Source organism: Anolis sagrei, chromosome 2, assembly GCF_037176765.1.
Source record: "Anolis sagrei isolate rAnoSag1 chromosome 2, rAnoSag1.mat, whole genome shotgun sequence".
Lineage (NCBI taxonomy): Eukaryota > Metazoa > Chordata > Lepidosauria > Squamata > Dactyloidae > Anolis > Anolis sagrei.
The window spans coordinates 189986258-190011814 of NC_090022.1; the positions used below are offsets into that span (position 1 = coordinate 189986258).

General features: G+C 42.6%; 1 protein-coding gene across 3 annotated transcripts in view; it reads left to right on the forward strand.

Annotated features, from left to right (window-relative positions):
- The window catches only part of CALCOCO1 (calcium binding and coiled-coil domain 1), a 47161-nt gene extending 24363 nt beyond the window's left edge, over window positions 1-22798 (forward strand). For 2 of the 3 annotated variants that reach the window (XM_060762881.2, XM_060762882.2), the window contains exons 5-15: window positions 1122-1280; window positions 2155-2303; window positions 3549-3639; window positions 3776-3931; window positions 4280-4534; window positions 5969-6094; window positions 8268-8363; window positions 9399-9510; window positions 12513-12748; window positions 15123-15229; window positions 16144-22798. In XM_060762881.2, the coding sequence (XP_060618864.2) occupies window positions 1122-1280; window positions 2155-2303; window positions 3549-3639; window positions 3776-3931; window positions 4280-4534; window positions 5969-6094; window positions 8268-8363; window positions 9399-9510; window positions 12513-12748; window positions 15123-15229; window positions 16144-16345 (1689 nt within the window). In that variant the 3' untranslated portion in view covers window positions 16346-22798. The remainder of the gene's footprint in view (window positions 1-1121; window positions 1281-2154; window positions 2304-3548; window positions 3640-3775; window positions 3932-4279; window positions 4535-5968; window positions 6095-8267; window positions 8364-9398; window positions 9511-12512; window positions 12749-15122; window positions 15230-16143) is intronic. The other variant, XM_060762883.2, reaches the window with a different exon arrangement.
- Window positions 22799-25557: the final 2759 nt, after the last annotated feature.

The following is a 25557-nucleotide window of genomic DNA, read 5'->3' on the forward strand; positions in this document are numbered from 1 at the left end:
CATTGGTCCATGAAAATGATTAAAAATGAAGTGCAGGTTTTCAACATGACAGCCATTGGGAGAGGCCAGAAATTGAGACGCCCAGAAATAGGTACAGATAATAAATACATGATAACTTCATGTACCTAAAGATACAGGCACATTTCTTGCCAAAGGTTAAAAACTTCAGTAACGTTTCAGAGAGTTTGTATCTTGAACTTGTAATCTTTAACAGTTTCTTCATAAACTATGTTGCTTTATACAGCTCTCTTTAATAAAAATTTACTTTTAAATAAAGCACAAGCTCAATTATTTGTAATTTCCTAACATGAGCTTCTGCACTCTGACAGACTACTATACTGAAGCTCATTGAAAAACCAACACACTTCTCTAACAGTCTTTCTTCTACAGATTCCCTAACTGTCATCATGTTTAAACCTGAACATTCTAAACTGTCACTGAGTCAGTCATGTGACCTGCAGCCCCTCCCACAGCTTTAGGTATATAGAGATAAGGAAACTGCAAATCAAATAAGTCATATACTTCAGATTATAAAATGACACATTACAAAACAGACAAACTTCATGTAGAGGCAGCTTGAGAAGGTTGCTTCCCCCAACCTGAAGGCACACAATGCGGAATAATCCCAATATTGGGGCATATAACAACAACAATTTATGTTCAGCAGTATATATATTTGTATAAATAAAAATACTGTGGTAGTAAACAATCTGAAATTTATTATTTTAAAATCCAATCTAGAAGAACAAAAAGTTAATAGTGGAGAACTGTGCTTGTCTTGTGAATTTATTTATTTATTTATTTATTTGCAGTATTTGTATACCGCTTTTCTCACCCCGAGGGGGACTCAAAGCGGTTCACACATAAGTAATGGCAAAAATTCAATGCCAGTGCAAACAATTACAACTATACACTACAATTAGACATAAATTAAATTTAAAAATACATCCATGATAAATAAAACAATCATTAAAACAATAAAACAGTCTCGTCTGTCAAATCGCCGTTCCAGTCATTGTCTTTCTGAAATGCTGCATATGTGATCATTGGTGCCCTGGCTCAAAGCTACTATTTATTTGTTTTGTTTTGTTTTCATCTTCTCTGTCTCCCCACCACTATAGACTCAGTTGGAGGAGAGTCGTCAGCAGCAAGGAGCCCTCTTGCAGGAATCATGCCGTCTGAAAGATGAGGTTCAAGAACTGCGAAGCCACATGGCTGAGCTGGAGGAAGCTCTTGGTTCCCTACGTGATGACCACACCAAGTTGGCTGCACAGTACAAGGCAAGAAAGACAGGAAGGAGGGTGGGTGGGTTGGAAATCTGGGAACTCTCAGTCCCTCCAGACTCCACCTCTTTGGATATTTAGGAGGAGCAAACTGTTTGCTTATCTAATTGGTGGCATGTGGGAAGGGAGTCTCATTTCAAAACAAGTGCCTTGACATTGGTCAAGTGCATATTACCAATATTTTGATACAGTAGAGTCTCGCTTTTTCAACATAAACAGGCCGGCAGAACGTTGTATAAGCAAAAATGTTGTATAATAAGGAGAGATTAAGGAAAAGCCTATTAAACGTCAAATTACATTATGATTTTACAAATTCAGCACCAAAACATGTTTTACAAGAAATTGACAGAAAAAGCAGTTCAATACATAGTAACGTTATGTAGTAATTACTGTATTTATTAATTTAGCACCAAAACATCACAATTTATTGAAACAGCTGTGGATCTGGGTGGGGGGCAGACTGCGTTGGCTAATACAAAACGTTGGATGAGCAAAGGTTGGATAAGCGACACTACTGTATTACCAAGGTATTGAAGGAAAATATTTTGTGCTATGCAGTTTTCCCTAAGATGGCACATTACCTTTCAGTGCAGTGGGGGATGCTACTGTCTTGAAAGAAAGATTCAGCTACAGGAATAGTCAATTAGTACACATGGAATGGGAGGGAGATATCTTCTTTAAACACCTAAAGGGATTGGAGTTGGGACAAGCTTAGTTTCTGCTCCTCCAAAAACTAAAATATGAACCAATGGATTCAAACTATAAGAAAAAAAGGAATTCCACCTAAGCACTGTGGTTAAAAACAAATTCTTGACCATAAAGATATTGTCAACACTTCTCTCCACCCCCCCCCCCCCCACCTGGGACCCAGGAGTTGTCAGATTCCTCCGCAGAAGTGTCCAAACAGAAAGACACACTGAGCCTTCAGGATGCTGAACACTTGGCCCGAATCCGGGAACTGGAGGGAGATATCCAGGCCATGGGTGAAAAGATGCTACAGAGAGAGACAGAGCTGGACAGGTGAGAGGTTCAACTGAGAAAGCCCCCCAATGTTGTGATTAGAAGAAGCCTTATGGCTATACTGTGTCCTGGCCAAAATTTTCCACCCTGGAGTCCCAGTTATCATCATAGGAGTGGGTCCAGTTGTTTTGCCTTCTCTTCTACTAGGGAAGTCAGGGTGGCTGAAATGAAGCCTATTCTTCTGGGCCAATTCTTTGTGGGATCACTAGACTGAAAAGCAAATCCATTGCTGTATCCCAGTATTACTTGCTCCCTCAACGTTCTTGTCCCAGGATTCCCCCCCTCCCCTTTACGAAGGTTTGCTTATTTCTCTGTCTCTCTCTGAGTTCTCCCTTACAAGCAGTTCTGCCCTTTTATCTCACCCTGAGTTTTTAAATCATTTTATGTACATGCGACCCGCTCTCTGTCATTATGTTTGGTTTCTATGTTTTGTGTATATTGTTCATATGTGTTGATGTTTTTACTTTATTGTTATGTTTATTTTATGGCAATTTGTATTTTTGTATTGTAATTTGTTGTTCGGGCTTGGCCCCATGTAAGCTGCTCCGAGTCCCTGTTGGGGGAGATGGTGGCGGGGTATAAATAAAGTTTATTATTATTATTATTATTATTATTATTATTATTATATTGTTGTTCATTCGTTCAGTCGTCTCCAACTCTTCGTGACCTCATGGACCAGCCCACGCCAGAGCTCCCTGTCGGCCGTCATCACCCCCAGCTCCTTCAAGGTCAGTCCAGTCACTTCAAGGATGCCATCCATCCATCTTGCCCTTGGTCGGCCCCTCTTCCTTTTTCCTTCCACTTTCCCCAGCATAATTGTCTTCTCTATTATATTATTATTATATAGAGCTCACTATAATGAGCTCTCCTCCGCAAATAATCTGTCTTTGTTTTATCTCGCCTGAGTTTTTAAATCTGTTTTTAACCAGCTTTTCTTTTATCCATTACATGTAGCTTGCCCATGTTATTGTGATTGTGCTTATTGTAATCTTATATTGCTATGCTGTCATTTGTTTTATGTAATTGCATTATTATTGTTCATTATTTGCGTTTTCGGTTTTATTTTATGTAATTGTTGTTTTGGGCTTGGCCTCATGTAAGCCGCTCCGAGTCCCCATCGGAGAGATGGTGGCGGGGTACAAATAAAGATTATTATTATTATTATTATTATTATTATTATTATTATTATTTCTCTCTCTCTCTTTCTCTCATACATATATATTCCATTTCCCCTTTTGCCTCCAGAGTGAAGGATAAAGTCAAGTCTCTGCTACGGGAGCAAGAACAGATTCATAATCAACTCAAAGAGGAATATGCTGAGAAAGAGCAATACCAGGTGAGTGGGGGAAAGGTGGTTGGAGAAGGAGGTGTAATGGGAACAAGACAGCCAAGTAAGTTAGAGGGGATAGGCAATAAATATGGAAGGTGGGAGTGCCCCCATGCATTTCGACTGCCTCTGTTCCCCTCCTCAGGTGAAGCTGCAGGCCTCGGAGGAGGAGAGCCGCAGCCTGGCTTCTGATCTGCAGGAAGCCAAGAGCCTTCATGGTGAGAAGATCTCGCAGACTCTGGTGCTCCAGGAGGACATCAACAAGTTGCAGCAGAAATTGGCCACCGCAAATCGACGCACTGTAAGTGCACTTGGCTGTGAGTGCCTTCCTAAGACGTTGGACCCCCAGATATTGTTGGGGCAACAGCTCCTGGCATGCATCACCAGTGGCTAGGACAGGAGTTAGAGCCCAATTGAGTTTCAGATGCCTATTAAAGTTATCGTTAGCCTCATCTTTTCCATACTATAAGTAAAGAAACAAAAATTCTTAAGGGACAACCTAATGAGGAAAACATTCTGTGGCATGGTCATTGACTATAGCCAGTGTTGGGAGAAGAAATGGAAAACTAGAAAGCAAGAATAGAAAATATATATCTTGTGACCATTCACCCCTCTCCTGTTCCTCCTTCTCGCCCTCCTTCCCCTTCAGGCTCAGATGGAGGCCTTGTGCGAACAGCTGCGCTCCACACAGGATGTCCTGGCAGCCAGCCAGCAAAAGGTGGCCCTCTTGGGAGAAGAGCTGGCCAGCGTGGCCTCCATCCGGGATCGCACCATCTCGGATCTGCACAAGAGCCGCCTGGAGGCGGCTGAGACCAACATCAAACTGGCTGACATGACTCTCAAATGGAAGGAGGGCAAAGGCCAGTGGTGGAAGGAGAAGGCCACCCTGCTCCAGAACATGGAGGTTTGTGACACATGCACAATGCCCGGTTACACAGGCCTCCTGCCCATTCACACACACAGCCTCTGTGTTATGTTACAGTTCTCAGTCCTCAGCCAGAAAAGTGGTGGTCTAGCAAAATGCCATGCATACATTGGAACAATCATTGATTCTTTCTGCAGAGAGAAATTAAAGCAAGAGTGAGGTGTTAAATCGATTTTGCATGCAGAAAGAGTCCATTTCCCATTTATATGATGGATGTCAGCTCTTCTTGTCTGCACGAGAATATTTGGATTTTGATGACAAGACTGAATGTTTGAGGGTGGTTGTTTCTTTTCTTTTTTAAAAAGCCTCATTGATTTAATTTTTGAAACTCATCATTCTGTGTTTTCGAGCACCAAATATTCTCCCAGATATAGATTCTGAGTCATATTTTTGAGCCCCTCATGACAAGTACACAGACGCGAACAGATTTTCTCATGTCCTTCATCCACTCACCCGACACAGACCAACTAAAGTTCTGTTTTATAAATATTTACAAATGGAAGGAAGGGAAATTTTGTCAGTCCAAAGTCTGCCTGTATGAATCTGGCTTCAGATTTGAATTCAGCTGAATGCTTTCAGCTTAAACACGTTTTCATATTTTTCAATTTTAACTGACCTTCCTAGAGTTTCTGCCACCGTAGCTGCTAATGACTTTCATACCACTGAAATAATGAGTCCATTCCATGGTTTAGCCCAAATTTTAAAAAACTATCTAATGAGCTGTCAGGAGAAATTTATTTATTTATTTATCCTATTTATACCCCGCCTTCTCTACCTCGAAGGAGACTCAAGGCAGCTTCAGTGCCTTAAAATACATACAAAACATTAAGTTAAAATAAATCAAATTAAAATTAATTCATATTAAATATTTAATATACTTGAAGAGCTCTTTTAATGGTCAACTAAAAGCTATAAAGAGCCCCCTGGTGGTGCAGAAGATTAAACCACTAAGCTACTGAACTTCCTGAACAAAAGGCTGGTGGTTTGAATCCAGGAAGCAGGGTGAGCTCCTGCTGTTAGCTCCAGCTTCTGCCAACCTAGCAGTTCGAAAACATGCAGATGTGAGTAGATCAATAGGTATTGCTTAGGCGGGAAGGTAACGGCCTTCCATTCAGTCATGCTGGCCACATGACCTTGGAGGCATCTACAGACAATGCCAGCTCTTTGGCTTAGAAATGGATATGAGCACCACTCCCCAGAGTCGGACACGACTAGACTTAATGTCAGCTGAAACCTTTACCTTAAAACTTGGAATTGATTCCACACTGAATCCTTCTGACATGGAGATTACTAGCTGCCAACCCCTTCCATGTTTACTTTCTGCCGTGTTACCCTATGGAGTGTGGGTAGAGGGAGAGGAGTAACATCCAACCTTGCCTAGATAATACAGCTTCAATCCTGTGGTGTTAATAGGCAGAGAAGGACAAGATCCTGAAGCTGAGTGCTGAGGTGTTGCGCCTAGAAAAGAGCCTTCAAGAAGAGAAGTCCCAGCGCCAAGTGCTACGTGTCGAGCTGGCACAAGAGCGCGATTCCAGCCTGGTAAGCATGAGTCTGGGAATGGGAAGGATATCCCACTGTCTTGGCCAGAAGTAAAATAACTCCATTGGGCCCTTGGTTTTTTATTGCACCCACAATGACTTCCATGTTTATCTCTCTCACCAAGTACTGTTGGGGTGTTTTTTATCTTTCACGTTATACTTTATTCTTATATTCTTTCATTTCAGTGCACATTGGGTTTTGGAAAGAATTCATACAAGGTGGAGAGTCTGCCAGTATTTATTCACAATCTATACACATAATAAAAGTGAAACGTGTGTATGTGGCAGAGGTGTCCACTTACACAGACAGCCTCCCACCTCCACAAACAGGCTATAGTTCCAAGTGCTGAGAAGCTTCCAAAGGCACTTCCTCAACAGACATTGCAGGTTAGAGTGAGCGCTGTGAACATTTAGCCCAAACACTGCCAACATCCTCACCAAACACCCAAGGAATGCTTTCATTTGGGGACCATTTCATCCTAGATGTTTTGTTTTTTAATCCAGAATGGACACCCCAGGGTTCCTTTCTCTCTGCAAATTTGCATGACCCCACCCACTGCCGCTCACTTAACCGTTTTCTACCCATTGCCAAACTTCCCAAAACAAACAATCCCTTTCTCAAGTAACCTGGACAGCACCAGGTCCCAAGGCTAGGAGTAACTAAAGACAAATGTTGCAGTACAAAGTGCTCCCAGTTCAGGATTCCAGTCACTCCATTCCCTTTCATTTCCCCAATCCCAGTCAGGAAGCAGTCAAGATACAGATAATCCTCATAGGGAATATTTTGGGGTAAGTGTGGGAAGTGTTGGGTTACATCTTTAAGCATTTTATCACCATTAGCTACACTTGCTAGAATTGCTGGGATATGCAGTTCAGTATATTAGCATAACTCCCACCCCTATTCTGAGAATTGTCATTGTGATTGTGCCTATTGTAATTTTATATTGCTATGTATTCACATGTTTTATGTAATTATGTTGTTGTTTATTGTTTGCGTTTTTGGTTTTACTTTATTGTAAATTGTTGTTTGGGCTTGGCCTCATGTAAGCCGCTCTGAGTCCCCATTGGAGAGATGGTCGTGGGGTATAAATAAAGTTTATTATTATTATTATTATTATTATTATTATTGTTATTATTATTAATTTCCTATCCCATTTAAAAAATATATGAATGTCTATAGTCATTGGGGTCCACCCAAACCTATCAGGCTCTCTTTTAGTCAGGTGGGGCTATCTTCGTTACATATAGAAGGAACTCGTTGTCGTGAGACTCCTTTCAGCCTCACACGCTCTTCCTTACATGTGCGCCACGCTGCCATGCGTTCAGCATGCCTGCTCTTCCCTTCCTGCTTGGAGTCTTAGAAACAGCCCTCCCCTTTGCCAAGAGGCTGGCCAATCACATCAGAGGAGGGCTTTTGGTGGGAGGATTTGCCGAAGAGAAGGACAGGCAGAGAGATCTTCATCCTTCTCTGCCAAATGAATTCTCCTAAGACCATCAGAAATATATGTTTTCTGATGTTCTTTGGTGACCCCGCTAAAATCCCCTCACAATTCCAGGTTGAGAAACGTTGGTTTAGCCTCTGTTGAACTGGACACAAAATTGCCTTGGAGCTCTAGTCCAGCTGTACCTTGTAGACCCTCCTACATATCACAGCAGTCTAAGCCCAACATAGCTCATGTTGAGGGATGATGGGAGTTCCTTTCAAGAGTTTCTACAAATTGCCCACCTTTGTTGTAGTGCTCAGCATGACACTGACCTTCTCTCCACCTCCAGTTTTGCTATTCCTTTTGACCCAGTTGGGGTGACTGAGTAGCAGTCCCTACAGAAGAAGGAACCTGAGGACAGTAGAAGAAGGTGGTAGGAATTTATGTACCCCATAAATCAGTTCAAAAAATCTTCTAATGCTCCAAATGTTTTTGGACTACAACCATCCCCTGCCCTTGGACTTGCAGAGTGTGGCTGATGGGCAGTGTAGACCAAATCACCTAGAAGGCAGATGTTCACCAATCCCTTAGGGATGTGGCTTATTTTCCCTGTAGGTAAATCTGGATTATTTCACCTTGCTTCTTAAGAGACTTGAATATTGGACTCCTTGCAGAATCTTTAAACCTCTCTCCTCCATCTCTGTACACATTATCTTAATTTTCTGCTCTGTACGTCTTTTGCCTCAACAGGTGCAGGTCTCTGAGAGCCGTCGGGAGTTGCGTGAGTTAAGGGCTGCACTGCAGGTTGCCCAAAAGGAGAAGGAGCAGCTGCAGGCTGAAAAACAGGTTGGCATAGGGGAGAGAGGGTGGGTTGTTCGTGGAAAGGAGAGAGGGTACAGATGTCCAAATGGTATCCATTTCAGACGGGAACAAAACAGTATTTCTAGCAGGACCAGGAAACGGGATGCCATCTACATTTTATTGAAGTCCACTCCAAGTCCCTTTGGGGAGAGGGGTGGGATATAAATTAAATATTATTATTAATAATAATAAATAACAATAATAATATTTAATTTATATCCCACCCCTCTCCCCAAAGGGACTTGGAGTGGCTCACATCAATATAAAAGGAACAAAATATATGATAATAGACTCATAAATACATTAAAAATTAAATAAACGAACAATAACAACTCAAGGATTAATAGGCATCACCCAGACTGGCTGGTGATACGACTTTTTTTTTCATGTCAGGAGCGACTTGAGAAACTGCAAATTGCTTTTGGTGTGGGAGAATTGGCCATCTGCAAGGATGCTGCCCAGGGGACGTCCTGATGTTTGATGTTTTACCATCCATGTGGGAGGCTTCTCTCATGCCCCCACATGAGATGCTAGAGCTGACAGACGGAAGCTCAACCCGCTCTCCCTGGATTTGAACTGCTGACCTATTGGTCAGCAGACCTTTCGGCATAAGGGTTTAACCCATTTCACCACCGAGGGCTCCGGTGATAGGAGATGATGGGAATAGTAACACATCAGCATCTGAGCATCTCCATATTCTTCACTTTATGAGCGGAACCCAAAGACAGAAAGGTGGAGACATGTATGGGTGACAGATGATGGGGTATTTGATGAAACATAAGTGGAGCTGTCAAAGGTAACACAAACTTTGCAAAGTCTGGGACAGACTACCCCATATTGACTACTGGCTCCAACATCAGTGTGACACTGAATCCACTCCAACTTTGAACTGAACTTCTAAGGAATCATCCAGGATGCTGAATTTCTGAATATTGGGTAGCTCCTTTAAAGTTTGGACTAAAAACCAGAATGGCCACAGGGCCATTGCTTCTGACCATTTGACTTATCCTGTATCCTCAGGAGCTGCTGGTATACATACGACGCCTTGAAGAGCGGCTGGAGAAGGTCGCTGATGATAAATGGAGTGAATCTGTTCTGGTGGATAAAGAAGAGGCAGCACTGGAGACTCCTGGTGAGTCCCACCCACTTTGGCATTACATCCAAGTATACTTCAGTCCCCATTGCCTCCCTTCCCTTGGTCACAGTGACAAGAACAAAATACATGGGCTGTTTAATTTGGAGCGCTAACCCTTGGCAGATCTCTGAAATCAGCCTAGGAAGCTTAAACATTCAGTGTTTTTTAAACTGAATACAACTTGGGAGGGAAGGGAGAAACTTCCCCAGAGTTTTGAGGCAGCTATGCTCTTGACTCCCATCTCCAATTTGTCTTTCAAAATAAGCATCTGCATTAAGTGTGGGATGGGGGAGTAAGTTATGCACAAACTTCTGTAATAAGCTGGTGTGGGGGAGACTGTGGTCTTCCAAATGTTGTTGAACTTCATCTCCCATTGGCCCTAGCCAACACAGACATGATGGAAATTACAATCCAACAGCATTTGGAGCACCTGACCTTTTCCACCCCCTTTTTAAACAACTAGTGTAATGTATAAACATTTCCAACTCTTTGGGATCCCTGATCATGTTGCCAAAGTTGAACTTTGCAATGTTTTTATTATGTGAGGCTGAACATTTTGTCCTCCGGAGACCAAGGGCAAACAAGCCTTTGCTTTGTCGAAGGCTTTCATGGCTGGAATCACTAGGTTCTTGTGGGTTTTTTCGGGCTATAGAGCCATGTTCTAGAGGCATTTCTCCTGACGTTTCGCCTGCATCTATGGCAAGCATCCTCAGAGGTTGTGAGGTCTGTTGGAAGTAGGAAAAATGGGTTTATATATCTGTGGAATGGCTGGGGTGGGGCAAGGAGCTCTTCCCTGCTGCAGTTAGGTGTGAATGTTTAGCTGATCACCTTCATTAGCATTTGAAGGCCTGCCTGAGCCTGGGAAAATCTGTTGCTGGGAGGTGTTAATCTGTGCCTGGTTTTTTCCTCTCTGTTGTTTAGCTGTTATAATTTTAGAGTTTTTTAATACTGGTAGCCAGATTTTGTTCATTTTCATGGTCTCTTCCTTTCTGTTGAAATTGTCCACATGCTTGTGGATTTCAATGGCTTCTCTGTGTAGTCTGACGTGGTGGTTGTTGGAGTGGTCCAGCATTTCTGTGTTCTCAAATAATATGCTGTGTCCAGGCTGGTTCATCAGGTGCTCCGCTATGGCTGACTTCTCTGGTTGAAGTAGTCTGCAGTGCCTTTCATGTTCCTTGATGCGTGTCTGGGCAATGCTGCGTTTGATGGTCCCTATGTAGACTTGTCCACAGCTGCATGGTATACGGTAGACTCCTGCAGAGGTGAGAGGATCCCTCTTGTCCTTTGCTGAACGTAGCATTTGTTGGATTTTCTTGGTGGGTTGTAGATTGTTTGTATGTTGTGTTTCCTCATCAGCTTCCCTATGCGATCAGTGGTTCCCTTGATGTATGGCAGGAATACTTTTCCTCTGGGTGGATCCTCATCTTTACTCTCGTGGCTTGTTCTTGGTCTTGCAGCTCTTCTGATGTCTGAGGTGGAGTATCCATTGGCCTGTAAAGCCCAGTTGAGGTGGTTCAGTTCATCTTGGAGGAGGTGGGGTTCGCAGATTCTTTTTGCACGGTCTGCCAAGGCTTTAATGGTGCTTCTTTTTTGACTTGGGTGATGGTTGGAGTTTTTATGTAGATATCTTGCCATAGATGCAGGCGAAACGTCAGGAGAAATGCCTCTAGAACATGGCTCTATAGCCCGAAAAAACCCACAAGAACCTAAGCCTTCGCTTCATTCCCATGAATTTCCCTTCTTCTCACCTCCAGTTTTTCTGATGAGTGAGAATGAAAGGGAGATTACAGTACTCCTGCCATACATTTACCTGTCCAACTCGATAGAGAAATAGAAAGAAGGGGGAAAGGGAACCAAAACAGGCAGATGTCAGACCAATTCTCACCATATCAGGGAACAAGGCATGTTTAAGGAGAAGTCAAAGAAGAATGGTCTCCAGCTTTCCCTTTTTCTTTCTCCAGGGCTATATAACCCTAAAAAATCCTAGATACCCTCATCTAGTTCAGATATTAAGGATGTCCTGTGGGTACCAAACTCTGTGGATGCTGAAATCCCTTGTATACAGTGGCATACTAAAATAATAATAATAATAATAATAATAATAATAATAATAATCTTTATTTATACCCTGCCACCATTTCCCCCAATGGGGAATCGGAGCGGCTTACATGGGGCCAAGCCCGAACAACAAATTACAATACAAAAATACAAATTGCAATAAAATAAACAACATAACAATAAAGTAAAAACATCAAAGCATATGAACAATATACATAAAACATAGAAACCAAACATAATGACATGTACATAAAATGATTTAAACGGTGTCCCTCAGATAAAATGACAAAATCAAGGTTGGCTTTTTGGATTTTTTTAATGCTTTCAAGTCACTGATTGTTGAATCAAGGGCTTTAGAATCCATGGATATGTAGCTTTCCACATATTGATACCTCTCATAGAATCCTAGAGTTGGAAGAGAGCTCGTGGGCCATCCAGTCCAACCCCCTGCCAAGAAGCAGGAAAATCACATTCAAAGCACTACCAACAGATGTCCATTCGGCCTCTGTTTAAAAGCTTCCAAAGAAGGAGCCTTCTGGAACTCCAAGGCAGAGAGTTCCAGTGTTGAACAGCTCTCACAGTTAGGAAGTTCTTCCTCATGTTGAGATGGAATCTCCTTTCCTGTAGTTTGAAGCCTCATGATTAGGACTTATTGAACAGTGTCTGAAGGGACGTCCGCTCATGGCTCAGCCCTGATTTATATTATGGAACCTGGGAAGCAGCTGGATACCTTGGATTGAGTGAAAGGATGGGATCAGAATTTATTTCCTGAGGTGTTTTTTTCAAGATGCCTGAATTTGCACCTGAGGACAAAACTTAACATTTTTAGCCTCATTGTCTGGGAAGATTCACACCTTCTCCTTCCCTCCTTTCTCCCTTCCTTCCTCCCACACACACCTCTGTGGAACTTGGTTTCCTGAACATATGTTCTCCTCACAAAGCCTCAGAAATGTTTATTCGAGATGCTCTGGATTCCCCACTGTCAGACTCCGAGGATGAATGCCCTGAGGACATGCGCCTCCCTGCTCAGATCGGTTCCTACAGTCTGTGTGACAACCGGGCTGCTACCACCACACCACCTTGTGCCCGTGGACCTGCTCGCACTGTGGTGATCAGTCAGCCCGCACCCATTGCCAGCCAGATCAAACAGCCTCCTGAGGACTCCAGCTCTGATTCGGTAAGATCCCAGGAAGCAGGAGGTGTGCTGCTCCATCTGAGGGGTAGAATAGTAGGTCTGGCTCAAGACTGTGAACCACAGAATTGTGTTGCTTGTCAAGGCTGTCTGTGCTGGCCCTTTTTGTCCAACTGTGGTTAACAAAAAGCCCAAATATCTCTCTCAAGCAGGGAATGCTGAATAATTCAGAAGCTCCATTTGTAGATATATCTTCTAACTATCATCATGTGGCTTTAAAAAGATATTCAAAAGTCCACACAACCACATGTTGCTGCATCTCTTAATTCAGGGAGGGGGAATTTGTAGCCTCCTGAGAGGTGTTAGACTACAACTCATATCAACCCCATCCCATATGGGCAGGAATGGAAGGAGCTGAATACCAGTAACACTTGGAGGAATAGGAGTTCCCACCCCTACAGCAGATTACAAGTTGCTTGAGGAACAGTTAGCTTTTGCTCACCCTAGGCCAGGCCTGCATGACCTGTGGCCCTTCAAGTGTTTGGGTCCCTAAGGCTAGGAATTCTGGGAACTGAAGTTCAAAACACCTGGAGGGTCACGAGTTGTGTAAGCATTCCCCCAGGCAGGAAGCGGCCAGGCTTTGAAGCTGCAACGCCATTAAATGCTAATAAAGGTGGCCTGTTGCAACATCCACACTTGCCTCCAACAGACAAAGAGTTTTTTCTCCCATCCTGGACTTTCCACAGATAGATAAACCTCACTTGCCAAGTTTCCAACAGACCTCACAACCTCTGGGGTGCCTGCTATAGATGTGGGCAAAACATCAGGAGGGAATGTTTCTGGAACATGGCCATACAGCCTGGAAAATTCACAGCAACCCACTGTCCTAGACCATTCCACCTTTCTTTTACATTGGAGCCTGTGCTCCTACTACTGTGCTACTGTGCTCCCGAAAGATCTCAGACAAGCCCCTACACTGGCAGTCTTCAGAAAGAATTTGAAAACCTGGCTGTTCCAATGTGCCTTTTCAGATTAGGAATCTCCCACTACCAAATCCCAGAAGCACTTTAGTACCAAATCACCGCACACTGCACACCGCACTTATATCATAATCCCACACCCCTCCGATACATCAGCACTTTTAACCTTGTACCCCTACTCCGGCCGACTCAGTTTTTAATAATGTCTTGTCGTATTGCTATTGTTATTGTTTTTCTGCTTAACTGTTTTTATTTGCTAGATATTGTATTGTTGTATTGTGTTGGGCTTCGGCCTATTGTGAGCCGCATCGAATCCTTCGGGAGATGCTAGTGGGGTACAAATAAAGTTATAATAATAATAATAATAATAATAATACCCTTTGAAAATGCAGGGAGTAACCTTTCACCAAATCAAAGTTTTTGTGCATCTTAAGGCTGCACCACTTAGTTCCAGGGAGAGAACCACCTTTCTCCCTGAGGAGACTCAAGGCAGCTAACAATCACATAGGTTGACCAATTTAAAACAAGGCAACGGTCTTCTCTCACTTCCACCTCTGTCTCAGGCAATAGTTGGTGGGGACGAGAGAAAGGGCTTTCTCAGTTGTGGCCCCCCGAATCTGGAACACCCTCCCCAGGGATATCAGGATAGCACTCTCCCTGTCCACTTTTTGCAAAGTACTAAAGAGGTGGATGTTCCACTGTGCCTTTGATTAGACAATTCCCCAGATATTTGGCCCCAGCTAGGACTCAAAATCTTGTCCTTGCACTTTACTATTGGTTTGTACCAAAGCTATAATGACCTGTTTTACATTGCTCTTATCTTTACCTCTGCATTATGATCGATGCACTTTATCCACCAGTTCTATCCCCTAAATTCTTGTTGCATTACTCCACCCATCTGTGATGAGAAATAGAATTTTATTACTGGTTGTTAGTTTTGATACTTGTTTTTATATATTATTATAATGTTGTCGTTTTATTTAGTTTTAGACTGTTATGTATTTTGAATGTATTAAATTTGTTGATCGGGCTTGGCCCCATGTAAGCCTCCCTGAGTCCCTTCGGGGAGATGGAGGTGGGGTACAAAAATAAAGTTGTTATTATTAGAAGTAGTATTAGTATTATTATATAAAATATAAAAAATAATTAAGCTCCCTAGCTTTTCTAGGTTCCCCGGCATGACTCAATGGACAATGTCCAGCAGAAGCAAACCATAATATCAGATCGGAGAACCTATAAAAGGCCAAGAAAGAATATATATTTTAGATGGGGGTAAATGTGAAACTATGGGCACCAATCCCACAAATATGTTGGCCATACCGTATACTTAAAAACATATAAAGGTAGAGAGGATAAGCCTGGTTTGTGGATGCGAGTCACAGGTAGAATGGCAAAAGTCAAGCCTGTATGGAATATTTTTTTCCTTTTTTTGTATTTAGGAGGCAGAGGATGAGAAGGCCGTGCTGATGGCTGCTGCTCAGAGTGGTGGCGAAGAAACCAATCTGCTCCTTCCAGAACTGGGCAGTGGCTTCTATGAGGTAGCCAGGTGAGATGGGGATGGGGACCACAGGTTGAGAACCACTGCTCTATACGGTTCTGGCCCAGCTTACTTGTCTGAACGCATCCATCCCTATGTCCCACCTCGTAATCTAAGATCATCCGGGGAAGCCCTGTTCTGGCTCCCGTCAACAGCAGAAATGCGTCTGGCGGGGACGAGAGACAGGGCCTTCTCGGTTGTGGCCCCCCGCCTATGGAACACACTCCCAAATGAGGTAAGATTCGCTCCCTCCCTCCTGCCTTTTAGAAAAAAAATTAAAATCATGGTTTTGGGACCAAGCCTTTGGGCAGCAGAAGTAAATGTATGCAGCATTTCGGAAAGACAATGACTGGAATGGCGATTTGATGCTTGGAGACGGCGCAACACCTTGCAGCTTCACCGTTACCGCTAATTGTTTTAATTGTTTTAAGTATGGTTTTATTACTCATGGATGTATTTTTTAATTTGATTTATGTCTAATTGTAGTGTGTAATTGTAATTATTTGTACTGGCATTGAATTTTTGCCATTACTTATGTGTAAACCGCTTTGAGTCCCCCTCAGGGTGAAAAAAGCGGTATACAAATACTGTAAATAAATAAATAAATAAATTTATCCATTGATTCTCCATCCAGAGTTCAATAGCCTTTTGAAGGTAACCATAAGGCTGTTGTGACCCTTGATGAAAATGAGTTTGACATCCATGTCTGATGTAGTAAAGGTTTCCCTGCTTTTGAGCCATCTCCAGGAATATTGTCCCTTGTTTCCTTTCGAGTCAAAACACAAGTCTCTAGGCTTCTCCCCCCTTTGCTTCATGAACCCTTGGCCAAAAGATTACATCCACTTCCAATCTCAAGACTTGGGATCTGAGCAGCCTGTCTTACACTTTCTCTTCTGCTTCCCTCCCACTTTCTCTCTTGACAGTGGGCTGACCGGACGACAGATGTCAGAACCAGGGACCTGTGGGATGGGTGTATCTCCCTTGGACCTGCCTTCACCAGCTTTTTGGAAGGAATGCCCCATCTGCCATGAGCGCTTCCCCCCAGAGAGCGATAAGGAAACGATGGATACACATGTGGATGCGCACTTCTTTTTCAGCACCCATGATCCCTTCACTTTTGAGTGACCCTCTCCCTTTGATCCCAACCCCCCTCCCCACCTCCTTCGACCATACCCCCTCAGTGCCCCCTCTCCTCCTTCGGTGGGATCCAGGCTGGGTACCTTCTTTTCCTTTTCCTATAGAGAGTTTGCTAAGATGGAGTCACTGCCCTTCCAGAGTGGCTTAAGCAGTAGGTGGCAACAAGAGGGTCACTGACTTCTCAGATCCCTTTCCAAAGCAGGGCAGGGCACTCAGAGCTAACTTGAAAAGGGACATTTTGCATACTTGACAGTCCTCCACATTTGTGTGTTTAATTTTTGCAGATGTGATCATGGATTTGGTTACTATATCCTTCAGGTCAATTCTAAGCTCAGCTGTTGAAAGTTGCTAGAGTCAAGCTAGAGGACCTAGAGATTCCTCAAATGAACCTCTCTCTAGGAATCTCTATGCTTTCCTGGGTGATTTTGTGGTCACCGTCCAGGGGAAGATGACCATGGATTTACTCTTAATAGCCCCAGAGTTTCCTAGAGAGGTGTTCTCTCGGGTAAAAAGGTTTTTAAATCGGTTTTTCCATTGTTGTGAAAGGTTCTGTGCCTTCACCCTGTGAAAATGGAGACCTACTGTGTACACTCTCACTCAATCTCACACATATTTAGATGGATATAAATACATCTCCATATATACACACACATTAAGCAGAGTTGGACAGCTGTGGCTCTCCGGGTGTTTTTGGACCACAACTCCCATTATTCTTAATTTTTGACTCTACTGGCTTCTGCCTATAGGGGCTTGAGACCATCAACAATCGGGAAGAGTCGTAAGTTCCTCACTCCAACTTAAAAACAAACCAAGTATTGGAAAGTGAGAGATCGGAATTAAGCAATGACTTATTTTAAGCTCTTGTGGGACGAGGGCCTATTTGAACATGACTAACTACTTTATGAAGTCAGATGAGGAGAAAGTAGTCCTTGGCTGATTTTCACTGTATGTAACCCTCTTCTTCCTTATCCAAAGGTAAGCAATCATATGGACCTAGCAGGCATGAAAACAGAGGTTATTTTTTACAGGTTTTTCTTGCAGATGAAAGGAGAAATGACAGGGCCTCAGCAGAGGTATTTCAGTGAAATATCCTGTGATTCTTTGTTTGTTTAGGTGTGTTTTGGTTTTGGATTAGTTTATCACAGGGTTATAGCTTGTTTTGAAAAATGTGCCCTCACCTTTCCGGACAGCACATCTGTGACAAACCCATTTGTAGAAGTATGATTGTCCTTGTTTCTTGTGTCACTTGGAAGACTGACAGATTTATTTAAACATTGGGGATTCCAATTTACTTCCTCAGATGCACGTGCTGTTAAAGTTTCAGGTGTTGTTGTGTGTCTTCAAGTTGTTTTTGACTTATGGGGAGCCTATGGTGAATCTATCATGGGGTTTTCTCAGCAAGATTTGTTCAAGGGTGATTTGCCATTACTGTCCTGTGATACTGAGGAAACTTGATTGATTTCTATGGCTAAGGGTGGATTAGGCCTCCTGCAGGATTTGGTCCCCTGCAGTCTTAGTCCAACACTCAAACTACTTGTGTTTGGGTATATATACACAGTACTAATATTGACAGTTGCAGTGATAGTCTGTACATTAGAAGAAGGTGACTAATCCACAAAAGATCAAGCTTAAATAAGTCTGTTAGTATCAGTAGTGTTCTGAGACTCTTTGTTGTTTTGCTGGAAAGACTTGGCACAAGTGGTTTTTTGAGTATTACCATCCTAACATCTCACGTTATCAATATTGGAAACAAAAGGGAGGGTGAGCTACTATGAATGATTAACTAAAAAGATACAAAGTGTGATCAACAGGGCCAGGTCAGATACACAACCCTTGGCATGCAGATATGCACCATGTACACAAAAGTGTCCTTGGGTTTGCCACATCTGGATGCTAATATGGAGACTAAGATCACATACACCTTAGCAATGTGAGATAGCAAAGCTGCAACAGAGACCTTGTGGAAAGTTGTCTTTTTATATGTTCCCATCATGCTGGCTGGCTGATCTTGGGAAATATAGTCCAAAAGCCTAAGTTTTCTAAGCTCTGTAATAACATCAGTTGTTCAGGCAAGGCAGCTAGAATCAGTGGGGTAAGGAAAGGGGGTAAACAAGCACTCCTATACAAATAACCTCAATATGTTGTCAAAGTCTTTCATGGCCAGAATCATTGGGTTGCTGTGAGTTTTCCGGCCTGTATGACCATCTTCCAGAAGCATTCTCTCCTGATGTTTCACCCACATCTATGGCAGACGTCCTCAAAAGTTGTGAGGTATCACAACCGAACTACAGCCGCTTCTAGTGGGTTTTCTCTTCCTCCCTTTTAACTCTGAGCATGTGCTCAGAAAGCAAACAGATGGATTCAAATGAATGGATTTGGGTATTTATCGTTTTAGCTATAGGCCCTTATGCCAGCCAAACCCCAAAGATTTTATGGCACACATTTATAAATTATGTAGCACTGTGTTGTTGTTCTTTTTAATAACAACTGAAACAACCAGGCTATCAGACACATAAATTAAAATAAGGCAGAGAAAAGATTCCAATAAAATCTCTTTTTGCCTGTCTCAACTACCATCAGGGAACAAAATTGTACTCATTTGCTGGCAGGCTTCTTTGCACTCACCCCCTTTGAATAGGATCAGTATCTTTCATAAATGTAGCTGCTATTTTTATATAAATAGCAAAAAGCCAAAGTTATTTCATCATAATTCACATCCCCAAATGTTCAGTGATGATATTTGAAAATAGGGAAAAATCAAGAGTTCTAGAGTACTGCTGTGGAAAACAGTTATTCTTTTTGTAGCAAGGAACAAAAAGCCATTCATACTGTAGAAATGTTTAGAACCCACATGGTGTTAAACAAAGTGATATTTTCTCCCAAGCATGGGCAAACTTTGGCCCTCCAGGTGATTTGGGCTTCAACTCCCACAGTTCCTAACAACTGGTAGGATGTTAGGAATTCTGGAAGTTGAAGTCCAAAACACCTGGAGTACCAAAGTTTGCCCATGCCTATTCTCTCCCCTTCTATTTGGGAACAAATTTGGAAAGTTTATAAATTAGCATAACAAATGTAAAGAAAAATCCTGCTTCTGAAATAAGAGGGTCACAAAATATAAAGAAATAATAAAAAAAATAGCCAAATTGGGTTAACTGTAAAGAAAGGAGTCCTATGGTCATGCCAAAGACTGGATGTCTTGTGTGTATGCATTCCAGTCATCTGTTGATTGTGGCAACCCCATGGTTTCATAGGATTTTCTTAAGCAAGGAATACTCAGAGGTGGTTTTCCTAGTTCCTTCCTCTGAAATACACTTATTACACTTCTTAAAATTATTATTTTAAGAAGGAAATTACCGTTTGTAAGTGTGGAATTTTGAGCAGGGAACTATGCATGAGCAAAATATCCACAGACACTGCTTTTTTAAGATCTGAGATTCCCGGCCCTCCCGTAGTGCCCTTATTCAAGAGTTTTATGTATGCTGCTCCTTCATTCTCCAGATTACACCAGTTTGGTTGGACTCTCAACCCAAATTGATTCCAGCACATACGGTTTTTGGTGCAGAAGGATAGGACCTGTGAAGTAATAACATCAAGAGAATCACAGGTTTCAAACTCCTGCAACATAGTATTCTTTGAAAAGGATGAGAAGTGGAAAAGAGTGGCGAGTAGACAGACACACTAGACATGAACTTGTTATTCTGTTACTATTGTGAAATGGTTCTGTATTTCTAAGAATGCATAATTCTGAGTTGGGAGTTGCTTTATTTTTGATAGGCAGAGCACCCAAGGATACTCTGCTGTTTTGATTTGCAGAGAACAGTTTTAGTTGTAACACATGGGAGATTCAGTTGACTCACTTAACATCTCTGGGCCTCCACAACAACACAAATGGTATATGAGTGTGCAAACACATGCGTATTTGTTTGCTAGCTAATCTATATAAATCTGTTAATTCAGGGCATGACAGATATCATTTATGTTGTGCACCAACCAAATTTCCAGCAGTTGATAGCAAAGTCCATCAATATCTGGAGAAAGACCAGCTTAGATTAATGTTACAAGGGAGTGTGTGTGTCCTGTAGCACTAGATTGGCATCTGATGAAGTAGACCAAGTCTATAAAATTGATGCTACAAGCTACTTTTCTCCTAGTTAGTCTCAGAGGTGCTACAAGATCACTTTGTATATACCTTGATGGCTGTCGAGGTCACGTGTGCTGTTGGTGCATTTCAGGTTAAATCTGTATGAGTTATTTTTCCCATTATTTCACTGGACTGGTGAAATGAAGCTTAATATTTGCTTGATCACTTGACACAAGCCTTGGGGTGTGTTTGCACATGGCACTGAACAACACTTGATAAGGGAGAGCAACCCGCCCCTGATGACCCTGTCATTTCCCAGCCTGGCTCCCACTGTTGGGTAGTTGTCCATCCAGCAGCCAACCTACATGGACAGCCTAACCTCACCTTTGTGCAGCTGACCATTACCATTTCAGGCTGAGGAGAAAGATCCGTGTTGGACTGCTTCCCTGTGTCCACAACTCCCTGCACAGACAAACAGGAAGTGACATGGCGGGGGAAAGCATTTTGTGCTAGCCTTCCCTCTAATGTACTTTCTGTGCAGGAAGTATTTGAGCTTGCCTGTTACATTCTCTGTTCTGTTTGAAGTGGTATATTCCCGTATGACATGATTTTGCTGCCTGGGTAGATCAATGCTGAGATTTGCAAGAAGCAAACAGTATTCAGCTGTTCTTGATCTGGATACTCTAAACATGAAATGTGAGGAAACACACCCATTTCCTGACCCTTTCTTGCTATAGGATTTTTCTTTTAAGAGAGTAGCTCCTGTACCCATAGAGCAGTGGTTCTCAACCTATGGGTCCCCAGATGTTTTGGCCTTCAACTCCCAGAAATCCTAACAGTTGGTAAACTGGATGGGATTTCTGAGAGTTGTATGCCAAAACACCTGGGGACCCACAGGCTGAGAACCACTACCGTAGAGTCTCTCCACATAAGCTAAGACATGGAAGAGGTTTTTGCGTGTACCACATTGTATGTGTGCTCATTCAGATGTTCTTGAGGCTGTCCCCTAAATATGAAAGGATAGAGACAACCCATTGTGTATATACATTGTTCTTGGGTAGAAAGTCATGTGTAAACATCCCCTGGTTTACATGGATGTCTTCAGTGACTCGAGTGATCTCATCTCTCCATATCATCACCCGCTGACGCATAGGGTGCAAGGAGCGTATAGGCCTAGTATGTCAACATCACCCCCACCCCGGTGGAGCCCCCGGTGGTGCAGTGGGTTAAACCCCTGTGCCGGCAGGACTGAAGACCGACAGGTCGCAGGTTCAAATCTGGGGAGATGCGGATGAGCTCCCTCTATCAGCTCCAGCTCCTCATGCGGGGACATGAGAGAAGCCTCCCACAAGGATGATTTAAAAAACATCAAATCATCTGGGCGTCCCCTGGGCAACGTCTTGCAGACGGCCAATTCTCTCATACCAGAAGCGACTTGCAGTTTCTCACGTCACTCCTGACATGACAAAAAGAAAAACCCAACCCAATGAGATTACTGTATCCAGATTGTGAACAGCTGAATAGGACGAAAGATCCATGGGATGATTTCTCAAGGCGGCAATTGATGATAACAAAATGTAGACACTGAAATGGTTTGGTAACAGCAACAAAGACAGAAGGGGAGGGATTTCTCCTTGTGCAGGAAATGATTCCTTAAGTAGACTTGGTTTTTCTCCCGATCTTCTTTTGGTTTGTTAGCTAGTTTTTAATAGTCCTTTCTCGGTGCTGTCCTGCCACCTCTTTTGCTTGCTGTCTGATGACTGCTGCATGCATGCATCTCTCTGCCGCAGCATTACACCTCACACTGGGCTCCCATTGTGTTTGGTTTATTATCTTGCCCCCATTTTGTTCCCCACCCTACCCTTCGGCTTCCTCCTGTTTACTGAGCCTCCTGCTTGCTTTCTACTAATTCTTTTGGTTGCAAAAATTTTCTGCTTTATTCTGCCCCTTGGCATCCCTGAGAGAAGAGTGCAAGGCCTATGTTCTGCTTTAAACAGAGAGAAGAGAAAGAGTTGAGAGAATGAGAGAGAGAAAGAGAGCCGGCTCCCTAGAGACTGTGCCTTTTTGGAGAGGCTGTCATGCCTCTGCTCACTTGCATAGGGAAAACCTTTTCATCCTGTGCCGCATTTGTGGCTGTGAGTTCTCCTCTGTTTCTAGACCACCTTTCCTTCTCCAGCTTTTTTTATTTTATTTTTAATATAATAGTCCGTGGCTCAAAAGCTCAAAGCAATAAACTTCTCTCCCACTCAGTTCTGACAAGCCCCCAAGTCTATGTATAGGGTGTACATATATATATATTTATATTTATATTTATATGACATGTTGCCGCGATTCTAATAAAACGCAGTCTTTCTGCTACAGTCTGCCTGTGTATCTGTTGAATACTGTGGTTGCTATCTAGGTGCCTGTGTGAGAGCATAAAGCTCCCCTTTGTTCCACATTCTGTGGTTGCCCTGACATTACATGGAGATGACCTCAGTCATGCATTGCAGCAGGTCACAGGCTTTGCTGAGTGGGTAAAGCAAACATGGCACAGCAAAGGCAAATGGGGTTACACTCCAGATCTCAGTCAGGCGTAATGTCTGGGATAATGTCTACGGAGTAAGAGACTTGTTGGCACATAGTGAGGACAAGAAGCCATGTGTTTCACCAGAAGATCCCTCACCAAACTTAGGAGCTGCTTTCATGCACCAGGGCCAGCCCAAGACATTTTACCCTCTGAAGCAAATGACAAAAAGGTGTCCTCATTACTCATTTGATGTACAGAAGCTGGCTATTATGGGCAGTCAAACGTGCTTTCAATACAAGGTATCTGCTAACACCTACTATTGGCTCTACTGGAGGACTTACAGACTCTTATAGCAGTGATTTTTCAGACTTCTTTCCATTTCTTTATTTCTGTGCTCCTGAATTCCCACTAAAGTGGAGAGCCTACTGTAACATTATTGTACTAGTTTTCTTTTCCCAGTAACAATAGCATGGCCACTATGTGGTAACAGGTGTAGCAACTTAAGTAATAAGGGATAACCAACTCTGGGGGAATTGGTATATGGCAGTAACTTTTACTGACCTTTCTACAGTGATGGGTTCTTGGACAAGGTAAGTACAATACAGTTTAGAGCTTTCTTTAAATAGAGGAGTCTTTAAATAGAAAACATTACTAGAGTTCTGGGGCAATAATGCACATTTTTGATCTACTTCATATACTTGACATAGTTTCGAGTCTCACCAGGTTTAAATCTGGCACAGTATTTATATTTAAGGGGTGTGTGGCCTTATGAAATTAGAGCAGGGGTCCTCAAACTAAGGCCTGAGGGCCGAATGTGGCCCTCCAAGGTCATTTACCTGGCCCTCGTTCAGGGTCAACCTAAGTCTGAAATGACTTGAAAGTACACAGCAACAACAATAATCCTATCTCAACACCCAAAAGCAAGCCCACACTTCCCATTGAAATACTAATAAGTTTATATTTGTTAAAATTGTTCTTAATTTTAATTATTGTATTGTTTTAAAGTGGGTTTTTTGCACGACAAATAAGATATGTGTAGTGTGCATAGGAATTCATTCATGGTTTTTTCAAATTATAATCCGGCCCTCCAACAGTTTGAGGGACTGTGACCCGGCCCTCTGTTTAAAAAGTTTGAGGATCCCTGAATTAGAGGAAAGCAATTCCCAGAGGTTGAGTCACCCTTTTTTCTGGGGAGTTTGAAGGACCTCTACTCTTTCACACCTTTCAACATTTCACAGGATTGGCCTTATGTCCTGCATCCCAGAAACCTGTTGAAATGTCTTTATCATTTTTTAATAACTGCAAACATTTTATGGTTTAAAATGCTTAAATCACATTTTAGGTCATTACTGCCTTTCCGCCAGGAGATTCAAAGTAGTTTATAAAGTTCTTTTTGTTCTAGTTGTACCCCATCCTTTTCACAATACATGGGATCCAACCAAAACGTGAGGTTTTTTTCTTCAAAAAGAAAACTCAGATACAACTAAAAATTCTACAGTACAAAGCACAGTGAAATGCATTATCATATTTAAGACAGCCAAATTAGAATAGTTTTAAAGCAATTCAAGGTCCAGCAAAGAAAAGGGGGAAGAGAATGCAATACTGAGCTCCAACTCCCTTTCACATCCGTCAGTTTCCACATTTGGGGGCAGTGGGGGGGGGGTATATATTAACAACAGGCTACTGGAAGCCAGCATTTCTGCATGGGAAGACCGTTCTACAGTCAGCCCAACACATTTACAGATCAGGATAACGATCTCAATTGCAGTGAAAAATGGCAAAATAACCAAATGCCATTTTATTTTACCCAAGAGAACGCCTTTGGGGATCTCTAGGACCTCCAGCACTACTTGCAGAGGAGGATCCAGGGATTCCTAGAAAAATGTTTTGTCTAGAATCTCTAGGTCCTCCAACAAAAATCAACCATCATTCTGGAGGACCTAGAGATTACCAGAGAAAACATTTTCATTTACTGTGAATAACTGAAGTCACAAAAGTCAAATCTGCAAATGTGGGGGGCTGACTATAATATGGGGAAGCTACTGATGCTGAAAATTGAAAAGGACCCACAGATAACGATAGATGCCTGGCAAGCTTCGCTAACCATGAATGTTTCAAGTTAGGAATTGGGAATCTCACCAGTTTGAAGGTAAATGACGGAAGTGTTTACTCAGTCTGGGCAGAAGAGACACTTGTACAGCAACGGTGCTCAAAAGGGTACAAGAGCAAAGCATAAGCAAAAAGTCATGTTTATACATAGGAGTTCTCATGCATTAACACTGCTATGTTTCGAAATTCCCTCCCCTCTCCTTGATTGGCCAGTGCCAAGAAATTGGTCAGCATTTCCCAGGCCTCTGATAGGCCGAGAGGTGGGCCTTAACTGGTGTGTGTGCCATGACCAGGGATCCCTTCCTAGCTGGGCAGAGAAGCACTGGGTCTTCCAGTGGGGCAAAGGAGGTGGTCTCTGTAGCAAATAAGTCACCAAGCCCTGGATGTGAAGCAATGGAATGCTGAAGGCAATGAGAGTCTGAAAAGATGATTGATAGGATTATGCAGATATTGGGTCCTGGATGCAAAGACAATGAGCACTGAATTCTCTGGCATCTTCCC